At 35.8% G+C, this 14,023-nt stretch overlaps 1 protein-coding gene across 1 annotated transcript in view; it reads right to left on the bottom strand.

Moving 5' to 3' along the window:
- Nucleotides 1-735: 735 nt before the first annotated feature.
- LOC135221010 (Golgi-specific brefeldin A-resistance guanine nucleotide exchange factor 1-like) overlaps nt 736-14,023 on the bottom strand; it is a 142,035-nt gene continuing 128,747 nt past the window's right edge. The window contains exons 16-17 of the mRNA XM_064258729.1: nt 13,062-13,298; nt 736-2,798 (exon numbers count right to left, since the gene is read on the bottom strand). Of these exons, the coding sequence (XP_064114799.1) occupies nt 2,778-2,798; nt 13,062-13,298 (258 nt within the window). The 3' untranslated portion in view covers nt 736-2,777. The remainder of the gene's footprint in view (nt 2,799-13,061; nt 13,299-14,023) is intronic.

Raw genomic sequence — 14,023 nt, 5'->3', positions numbered from 1 at the left:
AGTAGACAGTGATAAACTACAGGAATAGATGATGATAAACTAGTTACTTTCATTTTTGGGGGCCATCAAACCAAATGGGCAAACTCAAATGCCAAGTCTGGTTCCCCATTACTGTAAATATTGTATGTTCATGTACATACACAAGGTTGGTTGGTATTGCTTTTGCATATCTGGTTACTTGATGACGACTACATAAAAGATATGTCAAAGCATGAAAATTAATATCACAGATGTACATACTTTACACACTTATAGTTCACAGATGTACATACTTTACACAGTTATAGTCAAAACTAGGTAAAGGGGGAGTGGAGCCCTAAAATATTTCCTCATAGCTTGCCTTATGTTTCTATGAATGTATAATATCCTAAGTTATAAAGCAAACTTGGGATATTATACACTCTCAGAAGCATTTAGTCATAAAGGCTATCATACTTGAAACTACATGATAGGCCATTAGTTTTATTTTCAATTTCATCTTCCTAATTTAAATGCTCTTCGGGTGCAAAGTAAATAGGTTATCCACTTATTCTCTTACAAAGAACATGTTCATTTCAAAATTTCAAATGATGTTTGATCTTTGGTAGTTATGCTGTGCTTTAAGTAGTATAACGATAGTGGAGACACCATTGGAAAACTTAGTTGTATACAGGATTGTATACAAGGACTGAAAGACCTGAATGTTATTTTCTTGACAGTGCAAGTGAAAAAAGGATGAAAGTAGCAATAATCTGGTTCTTTTATCAATTCAACTGTTTATTTAAACATTTATTTTTCCCTAATTCATAGGATGACTGATGAAATTTTATACAAATTCATGAGGGATTTGTTTTATAGATAAACTTGTGTAAATCAAACAAAAATTTATAACTTAAATCTTTTCAGCCACATGAACACACAAGTGCACCAAGAAAGCAGTTTTTACATCTTAAGTTTCACTTGTACAGCACTTAAGTTTTATTGAAGTAATCTTTATAATCAAACAAGTGAGTTCATGTATTATTGCATGTTAAAACTTCCTGCAGCTGTTGACAAGCAGACAACTCCATATTTAAGGCTTTATGTACTGAAGATATTACACTTTGCCTACCAAACACTAATAATGATACTAAATTGCCTACCAAACACTAATAATGATACGTAGTACTAAATAAAGTTTCTCCTTCGAAAAAAAAAACTAGTTTTCTTGCAACTAACCATACATAAACATAAATAACATGGGCACAAAGAAATGAGTTGCTTCATTAAAAAAAATTATTATTGTGACAGTTATCAAAGGGGTGCAACAAACTCCAAAATAAATAATAAAAAAAGACTAATGAAATTTACTGTAAAAAGAATGACTAAATGAATGACCAATTTTCTCAATCTTAAACTTAAGTGCTTGAAGGTTTTAATGCTGGTAAGGTTAAGGACACAGAAAAGGAGTGACACAATCTATAAATATACCTGTACATATTTACCAGTTATCTCAAAATTTCAGATGACAATTTTCACGTTCAATAATAAAGCAGAAAATTATCTGGAAATCAGATCAGAAAATGTGAAAACTGATTTTACTCAGATACTTTTGAATGCCATATATATCATACAATTTTAACATACATACACTGAATTCCTTTTCATGACAGACAGGAATTGACTACTACAACTTATGCTAATGAAAATATACAGGATAAGGTGACATAGTAATAAGTTTTTATCCCTTGCTGGAAGGGTTACTATATTTCCTTTGCCACAATTGAATTAAAGTTAAAAACATAGTCCTCTTTAGTTTACCCAGACTTATACAACTTAAGATATGAGCACAAGAGAAAGCAATATAAAGACTTACATGGTATGCCTATCATATATCCATAATTTCTCATAAAGACTATTTTAATTACAGTAACCATAAATATAAGAACTGTACTATAACACTAGTATTTAAAGTTCTATATACACAATAAGTGCTCAAATAAGTCCTCAAATATAATTATAAAAAATTATGGTAATACTATCCCCTGCCTTTTGTCTCCTCCTGTGTTATTTTAGTAATTAGTGCATAAAATGTCTGTAAATGCAGTTACATCCATTCAGGATAGAAAATAAAATCTATAATTTTCTAACACAAATCAAGGCTTAACAAGAAAATACTGAAGCAGTAAAGAATTTAAAAGAATAACAGTTAAAACATGACAGTTTCTCTAATTCATCTACTCTTCCATTGCAAGAAAAATAAAATTACCTGATTTCTAAAAATTCTATAATGCTTACGGTTAAAAAAATTTATAAATGTCACCACACTGTATAATGAATCTTTCAATTTAATGTATAACACACTATACTTTCATATAATATGCCAATATATATAATCTATAATCAAATTTCTAAAAATAATGTTCCACAAACTGCATATGTCTCTATACCTTTAAATTATATCACATGAAAAATGACCATCTACTTTATTACACTGGTCAAAAAGCAATTTACCTACGTGAAAATATTAAAATATAGAAGAAAACTATGGCAACTTTGAATAAAATTGAAAAAGAAAGGAAAAGAGGCCATGGCTTACTAATCTCCTCCTACTCATTACAGTAAAAGGCTGCCACCATTTAACAAACATGATTAAAACTCATGATAAAGGAACACATATCTAAGAAGTACATTGTAGTTCTTAGATATTAAGTAAAACCATCTTTGTGGGGAAATAGATCCTATGAAATTACAAATATAATATTTACACTTTGTTACTTGTTCACCTCAAGCTGGCATGCTAGGAATGTAGAAGAGACTCACTTCTTTCCATCTTGAGCCTGGAAAAATTGACAGGGCAACCATTAATACCACGATTTAAGAGTATACTATGGATTACATGAAAAAAATAAGATCTGTGCAATACTAAGTTTTCATAACACAAGTGTAATTATTTAATACAAACCCATTAAATAAATATTTACTGATGTTAAGTCTTGAATATTCAGAGACCTGCAGCCTTTTGCCTAAAAAGCAGTAGTATGGTGCGGTAACCTTTATTATGCTAGGTGACACCAAAATCCCACCTCTACTTTGCCAAGCCTATGCAAACGCAAACACACGTTACATTAATATGTAACAGTGCAATATGCATAATGGAGTAAAAATTTATTTCACATGAAGTATATCTAATAAACTCACTTTTGCACAAAATGTATAGTAGCATTACAAACAATTGACTCATAGGCAGTGAGCATATTGTAATGCATGTTCAAGAGAGTAAACAATGATGAGTACATGAAGTAAAAAAAAAAATGCAATGAGATGAACAACAACATATATTAATGTAATACACAAGTACTAATTTCTATACTGCCTTAGAAGACTGCTATTAATAGTATTCTCTACCAAACCCATGGACTAAAGTAAGCAAACTGTATAAGGTATCTTTGTACTATTTGACACCTTGTCAAGTATGTGAATGTTCATGCAGACTCATCATCACAAGTGTAATGTACTATGTATATATAATGAAGGGGTTTGTACAAATGACCTGTATAGAGACCAGTACAAAGAATTAAATTTAAGGTACAGTATGCAACAACTTTCAAAGAAGACTAATATTGACTGTGCCACACAACATTCACCCTCCTTGCAACTACCCAATCTAATACCGTATTTAGTTATAAAAATCCAAGAGTGAACATTAAACATGTCTGCATCTTATTCTCTAATTTTTACATCTTTTATCACTGTACCATAAGAAAGTAATTTTGACAGATCACACATCTAGCTTGTGCATGCATGTATTGTATAGTCAAGGTGCTATACAAAATACATTAAATCACCTCAGTATCTGGAGTTAACTATTTGGCAGTGACAAGTGTATGAGCAACAGGTATGATGATTATAATTTTGTATTGTTCATATACGAAACAAACCTTCGGTCTTAACATTAGGATAATACTAGCGCCAAGCTGGAAACCGGTAGAATTAATAACAAACTTGTGAGATCCAGGGACTATTGGCATCTATACCAGGTCACAGGGTATTGTAGTTCCCAGAATGCCCTTGGCATCCCGTGACCCATCAGTTACTTTCCTACCACCTTTAAGATAGGACGTGATTACTTTTTATCTGTCTTAAAGCCAGTTTAGTTTGCCCGATTTTATTCATATTTTCCTTTTTTCTTTCTCTGGGTGTGATCTGCTAGGTGTGTACATTGTGAGATGGAGAATTTTGCTTCAACAGAATTTTCTTCAGGTTCTCGCAAGAGACAAAGGAAATGCCCTGGAGTGAGTGGGTTTCCTTGTTCAAGATTTTTGACATCGGTGTCTACAGATCCACATCCAGCGTGTAGTACTATTACTAATCATTGTTCAGTTTGTTGTGGTTGGTAGGTGGAACAGTGGATGAAGTTTTAAGGGAAGGGCCAGTACAAAAGAAAGGAGACGATGCCATCTTTGGATGACCAAGCGTCGTCGGCTTCTTTTGTATCGGTGATATATCAGACTGCTCCAAAAGTTTTGTCACCTGCTTTTGATGTTTCCCATACCCCTTCAGTTTCTTCTAGCGATTCGTTATTGGAAACTCCAGGAGGGGTTTTGGGTAATTTTATGCATAATTATGCTCCGTCATTCCCGGCAGGGAGAGGGGGAGCATCACCATTTTTGTTCAGGTCGGCTCCCGATGTGCAGAGAATGGAAGGAACGTGGACAGCGTTAGTCCTACCAGGCGTACCAACCTCATTATATGGCGTCACTTTTCCACCCTGGCCCGACAATGATGAATGTTCCTCATCCCCCTGGCCTGCATTTTATGGGGGCTAATGCCACGGCAACAACAACAACATCAATGTTTCCGGTGGTGCAGAAAGTTGGAAGCAGTTTTGCAGCACACGCAGGGCTTCCAGCAGCAGCCGTTCAATCTCTCCCTACAAGAGCGGTGACGTCACAACCAGCATCACACAAGGACATGGCTGATGCGACGATGTCACAGCCTACTGCTTCTCACAGTACTACATTGCCTCTGGAGCCGAATACACTTTCTGACTCTTTGGCACACACAGTCACGAAGAAATTACAAGCTCTAGAGTACAAGATAGATAAGAAAGACAAAAAGAAGACATGAATCATCATCATCATCTTCTTCCTATAGTTCGGCGTCATTGCAAAATTCAATGACATCATTGCGTGTACCAGTCAAGCACTGGAGGATATAGGACTACGTGACTGATCCTCGGGCCAAGAGAAGGAGAGTAAATTCTTCTTCATCTTCGAGCAATGACTGTCACATCCCTGTCAGCAACAAAGTAAAGAAGACAGTGGCTGGTAAGCTTAACGCTAACGGACGAAGTTATTTACAGGCGTCTGAACGAGGGAAAGCCTCGACGGTCGCTGGGATAGCGGCCGCTGCGGAGATGCCAGTAGTGAGGACAAAGCGTTTAGGGGAGACTCCACTGCTGTTGGTAAAATCAATGGTGAGTGGGCAGCATTCAACAAAGAATGGAGAACGGATATCAGCTTTGCCTGTAAGACCTTTTAAGATAAGGAGAAAGGATGAGAGAGTTCCCATTAAAAGGTCGAATAATAAAGAGTTGGTAACCTCTCCTGATACGCTGATGGAAGGTGTTGTTTGCCTAGATGAGAGATCAAGGCCAACTTCCCCGACAGCCGTTGGAGATGATAGTCAAATGACCTTGAATGATAATAGATAGAGAGAGGAAATTAGCTCGGTTTCAAGAGAACCTTCATCTTGGAGGTATAGACGGGGTTCTCGCTCTAGATCTGAGAGTAGAGAAGAAGTTAGGCGGTCACGTTCTCCTACTGACTATTCGAGATCGAGCCAACGTCGGCCATCAGAGATCAAAGATGCCGCGGTCGTAGGGTAGGGCGGCCATGACGCACCCAAACGTTTGTCAGAGGATAAAAGTGAACTAGCTTCTCCTACGGCCGAACACAATACGTTGGAACCGGAGGAAGGGGAAAACCAGAAGTTTCTGGCTTCGTATGCGGAGATGGTCAATTTGATTCATCAATTCAATAACCTTTCGAGAAGCACGAAGGAGGCGTCTGCCAGTATGCTTCCTCCGGGAATCGATACGGTATTTGGACTGAAAAAAGATACGAAGGTGTCGTATGAATTACCTTGCTCAAGTCATGCGGAGTCAGTTTTACAGCATGTCAATGCACAGATTGCTGGAAGGGATAATTCGTTCAGATCAAATAGATCGTTTAAGTTTATTTCCCCGCCATTGATGAAACATAGGAAATATTATGCGGCACCTAGGGTTCCTTTGCTATCTAGACAAATTAACCCAGATGTGGTAAGGTTAAAACCTGGATTTGGTTCCTTTGCTATCAAGACAAATTAACCCAGATGTGGTAAGGTTAAAACCTGGATTAACCTTGGATGAAGTTAAGATGGAGTGCCCGTCAATGACTTGTCAGGAGGCTGCTACTTTGGAAGCAACAGCTTCTTTTATCTTTCAGACTGCTTCTTGGTTAGACCTTTGGTCAACAGCAGTGGCAAAAATTGTATCCTCAGAAGTAAAAAGAAAAGTAGTGGATGAGACAATGTTTATCAGATTGCTACAATCAGGTTCAAAGCAATTGCGTACTTGACGAATTCAAGTGCCAATGTTTGGGCTAATATCCTGTTGATGAAGAGAGATGCAGTATTGGCTAGATTAAACCTCACTGTTGACTTGGATTCCCTGTTAGCAATGAGGAAAGGGGATATCCTAGTCTCAATTGCTGTTGCCAGAGGGCATACCGGAAGATGCTATAGATAGAAGAAGGATGGATACTAACGACAGATTAGTACAACAGGCAGTTAGGAAAACATCTGGAAGCCAGGCTAATTCTAATGAGGTAAGACTTCAGAAAATATCTCGTGAGACATAACATCTCTAATAGAACAACAAGACCCTCTTCCCCAAAGAAGTTAGCTCATTGGCCCTTTCACAATAGACCCAACAGAGGAAGGGGTATTAGGGGCAGGGGGAGAGGTTCAATATGATAGGATGGGAGCCTCTCATCACTCAGCCGCACTAGTGGGGGGTTGCCTGGCAAATCACTGGAAGGTGTGGCAGGAATTTGGAGCGGAGCAGTGGGTGGTGGATGTTCTCGGAGTCGGATATTTGATTCAGTTTGAAGTGACCCCACCCTTGACAGAACAACCATTACCGCACCTCTCCTATGCTCAGGAATCTCAGAAAGCTTTTATTCTGCAAGAAGTGAAGATGATGATGGAAAAAGAAGCTGTGGAACAAGTATCGCTTCCATCAAAGGGGTTTTACAGCCGCATTTTCCTTGTCCCCAAAGCCAACGGAGATTGGAGGACAGTAATAGATCTGTCAACATTGAATCTGTTTATAAGGAAAACCAGCTTGTTGGGGATATCGGTCTATAATTGGGTGGATTACTTGCATCCTTTCCTGGTTTATTTATTGGAATTATTATGGCATGCTTCCATTTATCAGGAAAAACACGTTTTAGCCAGATACTATTATAAAATTTTAATAAATATGATTTAGCTATAGGAGCTAATTTTTCTATCATTTCCAATAATATTTTATCATATCCTGGTGCGGAGGGATGACATGAGTTGATGGCATTACTATCTAGTTCATCCACGTTGAAAATATAATTATATTCCAAGTCTTCAAGTGTTTCAAAATTGAGTATTATATTTTCTTTTTGTTTCCTGATATTTTGAAAATGTAATCTAGGCTACAGTAAGCACTGATGTTTTCAAAATGTTTTCCAATTATATTTGATATTTCATAAGTATCATGGTATATTTTTCCATTGAGATGTATTGCACTTCTTGGAGGTCTTATATGTTTTCCTTGATTTTCCTTATCTTTTGCCAAATATCCCTTGTGGATGTGTTTGAAGAAGTTTGAGACATATTGTTTCCATGATGTGATTTTTTCAGGGACAGGGGATTTTGTGGAATGTGATTTGGTTCTTGAAATGCTTTTATCTGCAGCATTTATTATGAAGTTTGAGAAGGATTCACATGAAGTATTGTGATCTTCGTTATGTGGGAATGGTGGTATGTTTTGAGTGTATAGGAAATATTTATCCCAATTAGCTTTTTGGATATTATATCTTGTAGGTGGCAATATTTTGATGTTACTTAAGTAGTTCAGAATGATTGGGAAATGGTCACTTGCGTATGAATTGTCTAGGACATTCCATTCAAATTTCTCAGCTACATCATTTGAACATAATGAAATGTCAATTGAGGAAAAAGTTAGGTGTGTATTTGAAAAATATGTTGGAACTTCACTTTCACTGAAACAATACAGGTTGTGTTTCATTATAGTTTTTTCTATGCTGGTTCTGGATATGTCAGTGGGGTTCTTAGTATCCCGTAATGGATTATGTGCATTAAAATCTACTACTATAAGTAGGGGTTCATGTATACTTTTGCTAATAATTTCAGAAAAATCACTAAAATTTGCATTGAAGTTTGGTTGGTTATATAAATTGCAAATAGTGATTTTACTTTTGTCAGGCATGTACAGTTTAATAACTGTTATTTGATTTGGCATAGATGGTATGTTAAGGGTTCATATGTTATGCTATTATGAAGGTATATAGCTGTGCCTAATTTTCCACTGTCAGTTGGTGAATAACAGGCAATTTTACGTATAGTGTTGGATATTTGTAGGGTTGGGTTACTTCCTATATGTTGTAGACACATGCACATTGGGTTATGGTCTCGTATGATTCTTTGTAATTCACCCAGACGTAGTCGGGTTAAGCAGCCATTTATATTCCATTGAATAATTTATATTCCATTATTGGGAGGAACTGGTGTTAAATTCTGTAAACTGATTGCCGATTTTACTTTGCCTTGTAATTTATATGCATTTGAGTTTATTTGTGGTTTTTTAATTGTTGTATTTGTATGTTGGTTATTAGACTCAGCAGTTGTTTGTTTTTCATAATTGAATATTAATAAGTCTATTTTTTATTTTACAATTTCCTTTTTGTATTTTAAGGATTCAGAACACAATTCGTTCTCATGTTGGTGTGTTAAAGAGTATTTCCTTAATTTAATAAAATTGTCTATAAAATTTCATATTGTGTCCTCTGCCTTGGTGGTTAGTTGGTTATATGCACTTACAAAGCACTCATTACAACCACAAGACAAAGCATGTTTGGTAATGTTAATTATTGGTTCAGTAGTATTTGATCCAGCTTTAGAAATTTCTGGTGCTGCAATTCTATTGGTCCTTTCCTGTAGTGATAAGGACTGTTGGTTTGAGGGGTTATTTGTTTTGTTGTGGTTAATGGAATATTTGGGTCTTGTGGATGGTTGGGGAGTGATAGTTACATTTTGGTTTGGTTCAATGGCATGATTTCCATTAGTATTATTTGATGGAATTGTAAAGAGTGATTAATTGGTTCTTTACTGTTCAGATGTTGGCTGTTTGATTGGGATTGAGGGCAATTATGTATTTCAACTTGTGCTGAGGTTAGTACAATATCTTTTTTAAAATGTTCTCCTGGTGTAGTTGGAGTTTCTTTGGATTGATTGTAATTTTCAATTTTCACTTTTTTCCCCTTAGGTGGGGTTTGTTCTAGTATTCTCTTCTTTTTGTCAGTTTGATTATTATTATTATTTGATACCTCTTCCATTGGAAGTTCTTTTCCATGGATATCTGAATCTTCTATGTTATTAGTGGTACTGGTGGATATATCAACAAGCTTGTTTTGGGGTTCAGCATTATTGATATGAGAATCAGTGATCGATATTTAGATATTTAGTTACATTTGCGAAAGAGTGGCTTTTAGATGGATTACTGACTCTTCTTACTTTTAGCTCGAGTCTAGCTTCGTTGACTGACATTCCTGTTCTATTCATCAACAACTGGAGCTCTGTGTTGTATTGATAAAAGAAGCATTCCTTGGATTTTGCATGATGGGATTGTCCACAGTTAATACATTTTGGAGATTTACATTTCCAATTAGTAGCATGGGTGTCTGATGCACACACTGCGCATACTGCTTTATTATGGCATTTTTTGTATGTGTGCCCATACTTTGAACATTGAGTGCACTGAAGTGGTTTTGGTATAAATGGATGTACTTCTCTAATTTATCCAATATCCAAGAATTTTGATTTTGAGTGTGAGGTCTTGGCCTGTAAATTTTATTTTTGCAATATTATTGTTTATTTTTATCTTTCCTACTTGGAATTGAGTAGATTTCTAAATCATGTATATTATTGTATCTTAAGGGAGTCAAGAATCAATTGTTTTGAGGGTCCTTCTTCTTCAGTGTTGGGTAAAATAACTGTGCCCTGTATATAATTTAATGTTTCATGTCTTATTATTATTATTTTTGTGCCATTTATTTCTTTTATATTTAAAAAGGTGGTGGACTTTTTTTTCGTAGTTACCTGAAGTAACCATTAATTTTCTTTAATATACCAGCATTCCATTTCTTGTGTTGGACCTATATTCAATAATTTATTTTCTAGTATTGCTGTTAATATTTTATTTTCAGCTTTAAGTACTAGAAATCTCGACCAGTTATCTGGTCTAAAAAGATGATCAAAATGCACCAGTGCTGGATTAAGATGATAATTTCTATTCCTCTTTGGACCTTGCCTTACGTGGGTTATCTGTGTATCAGATTTGTTTCCTTTCTCTGTTACGTATGTTTCCATTGTTGTTATGTTTGTATCTTCTGATTGATTTTTACTTTTTTGTATAATTTCTATGGGCCCTGCTGGGTGTTTAGGATTATATAATTTATTTGGAACTGGATGTTCCTTTGCTGTATTATTTTGAACTGACTGAGGGAGATTCAGGGATAAATTTCCAGTGGTCATCAACTGTGCCGAATTTTGTCCATCAAGGGGCCCAGGGGTACTCAAAATTTGTTTCTTTCATAAAAAATTAGAAAAATAAATAATAATAATAATAATAATAATAATAATAATAATAATAATAATAATAATAATAATAATAATTTGATTGACAAAGTCAAGAAGAAAGTATCACTCATTGATGTCGCAATACCATGGGACACCAGAGTTGAAGAGAAAAAGAGGGAAAAAATGGATAAGTATCAAGATCTGAAAATAGAAATAAGAAGGATATGGGATATGCCAGTGGAAATCGTACCCATAATCATAGGAGCACTGGGCATGATCCCAAGATCCCTGAAAAGGAATCTAGAAAAACTAGAGGCTGAAGTAGCTCCAGGACTCATGCAGAAGAGTGAGATCCTAGAAACGGCACACATAGTAAGAAAAGTGATGGACTCCTAAGGAGGCAGGATGCAACCCGGAACCCCACACTATAAATACCACTCAGTTGAATTGGAGGACTGTGATAGAGCAAAAAAAAAAAAAATGTAACTAAACAATAATAATAATAATAATACCTTTAGAAAATATTATCATTGGCTTTTCGTGAAGTTAAATCTTCGACAATGGCACAAGTGAGAAATGACTCCCAAATGTCTGCATCCCTACCCTATCCCAGAAGGAGGTGGCATAACATGATTAGTATGGCCCAAGTATAAGCAGTACTCGCTTGGTAGGACTAAGAGTATTATGTAAATACAATTATCCCCATTCTAACCACGTCATGGGCAAACCAAACCGGACAGAATGCTGAGAGTTCTATCCCTAGAACCAGGGCCCCCTGGAATCCATGGTCCAGCTCCACAGAATAGTTCTGCCTGGAAAACCAGGTCCGAACATTGTCGGGTAGATGATGGATCTACCACATTTCCCACCATTTAGCTTCAGATTTAACTTCAATCCAAGTTATGATATATTTTCTTATTTATTAGATATTGAAAATTTTGACAAAATTAGAAAAATCCACAGACATTAACCCAAAAATATATACGTAATGTCATATGGGACTCTTGGGTTCGAACCTGGGAAGAAATTTCTGAGGCTCGAGAGCCCCCTCACCACGTCAAGGTGGTCCCATAATGAGGGGGCAGAGCTATATGTAAACATATATATATGTTACCCATCCACAAAGGGTTTAACTCTATGATGCTGCCAGGTGCTTCAAGGACCTTGCTACATTTGGGCATGACAAGATAAGGACATTGTCTTCCTATACATAGTCAAAACCATAGGTATAGTCTCGGTACCTAGAGCAGCAATAATCTCTATGTTGAACATGGTCTGATACTCAAAATCAGTACTCTCATCCAACCTTCCCATGTAGGTCATCTCTGCCCATCTTGAAATGTTACTGGAGGTCCCATAACCTCATACAAACAAACAAACAAAACATAACCTCAAGGCTGCAAATTTTATTGTAACCTCTCCACATTCCCAGGAACAGTCCAGTTGTAAATTGCTGACAGCATAATTTCTCAAATTCTGCAAGGTTCATTTCCCACACGTACCCAAGCCTTACTCCTCGTTATTTCTGAAGGCCAACACCGGCATTAGAAAAATGACAAATGTTCTCCCCAATCAACTCTATATTCGCAGAATACATAGACCATTATTGAAAAGCAGTTGACACTTTACTTGATCTCAAAGATTACCAAGCTTCTGAAATTAATAATGAATATATGGCTCCCCAGCAGAAATGGCTGTAGTAGTCTTTAATTCAAAGGAAGCCTATCCATCATCCCATAAAGAAAATGTGGCTGCTCTGACTCATGAACATGATACCTTAAGGGTATTATAAAACTTAAGAGGGTACTGCAAAGAAAATTACCTATGACCAATTAGTTATTTAGGAATATAGTGGTTTCAAAGTTGAGAGATGTCAGAAAATAAATCTGGAACTCCACAAAATAAGAGAAAATAGGAACTCTTAAGTTGGATTCACATAAAATAATCATGCAAAGAGCAAATGCAACAATATGTAAGCTATAATAAAATATTTATATCATGTAGGTTAGGATAGAGAATTACAGATCTCGTCTCTACAGAAGGAGGAACCTTCATCACCTAGAATAGCAGAATAGTTTTTTTTTTTTTTTTGAGTTATATAGTTGCTCACTCTGAGTCATAGCATAAGTCCATATAAAACAAAGGTTTGTTTAAAAAAAAAATTCTATTCAACTTCATCAATACTGATAAAAGTAAAAACTCACCACTTGCTGTCCTAAAGACAGTAGTGTAAGAGGGGGTGGATTTAATACCGAATTGGTAAGTAGAAGAGGGACTGTTGGCTCAGAAGTCTGAACAGGTACAGGAGTGTCTTTCACTTCTTTCAGGGTAGTGTGACCAGGTGGGTAAGGATCCACAGAAGCATTTGGGTCAACCACAAATGGTACATCACTCGACTGACTAAATAGTAAAGACGTTGGACGGTACAGGGAAGTGGTGTCCTGGAAAAAAAAAAAAAAAAAAATCTTATCTTACCAGATTAGCAGGGAGTGAAAACCTGAGAGAAATTGAAAAAATGTCTTACAGAGCAACATTAAGACAAAAGAATTAAATGGAAAAAATAATTCAGAAGGACTTCTGGAAAACGAATATGAAAGCAAGCAGCATCATTTATGCATTTACTAACAGTAGTATGAATTTAAGCAATGAAAAAAGAGACAATGTGATGATGACAATATAGACTAAGTCTTACATAACAAAAGAAAAAGAAAGAGCCCTCGGCAAAAGCACAAAATCTAATAAAGCTGGACACTATAAGGCACTGGAAAAAAGTATGACGGTTATCTGTCTATGACAATGTTATTTGTCTACGGTAATGCACAAGATTATGGATAACCCAGTCCACACAATTACTAAACAAAAGGCCACATGCTCTTTTGAATCTTAATAAAAATTTCAAATAAAAAAATACAGCAACAATCCAGTTTCCAGAAAAGAATTGCCATAACAGTACTATACTAAATATGTTCTCTAATTCTTACTACTAGTACAAATTTTCAAATAATTTAGTAAAGTGATGAAGGTATACAATACTTACACCTAAGTGCTATGTAATTCAATGGTAGCAGTAATTTAGCAAAATTATTCTGGTATGATAATCATCGAGTCCTATTTTGCATGATAAAAATAAAATACTACTTGGAAATATTACTATCTGTATAATACA

This window comes from Macrobrachium nipponense, chromosome 2 (genome assembly GCF_015104395.2).
Source record: "Macrobrachium nipponense isolate FS-2020 chromosome 2, ASM1510439v2, whole genome shotgun sequence".
In the NCBI taxonomy this organism is placed as follows: domain Eukaryota; kingdom Metazoa; phylum Arthropoda; class Malacostraca; order Decapoda; family Palaemonidae; genus Macrobrachium; species Macrobrachium nipponense.
This window is presented reverse-complemented; position numbering and strand designations above follow the sequence as displayed.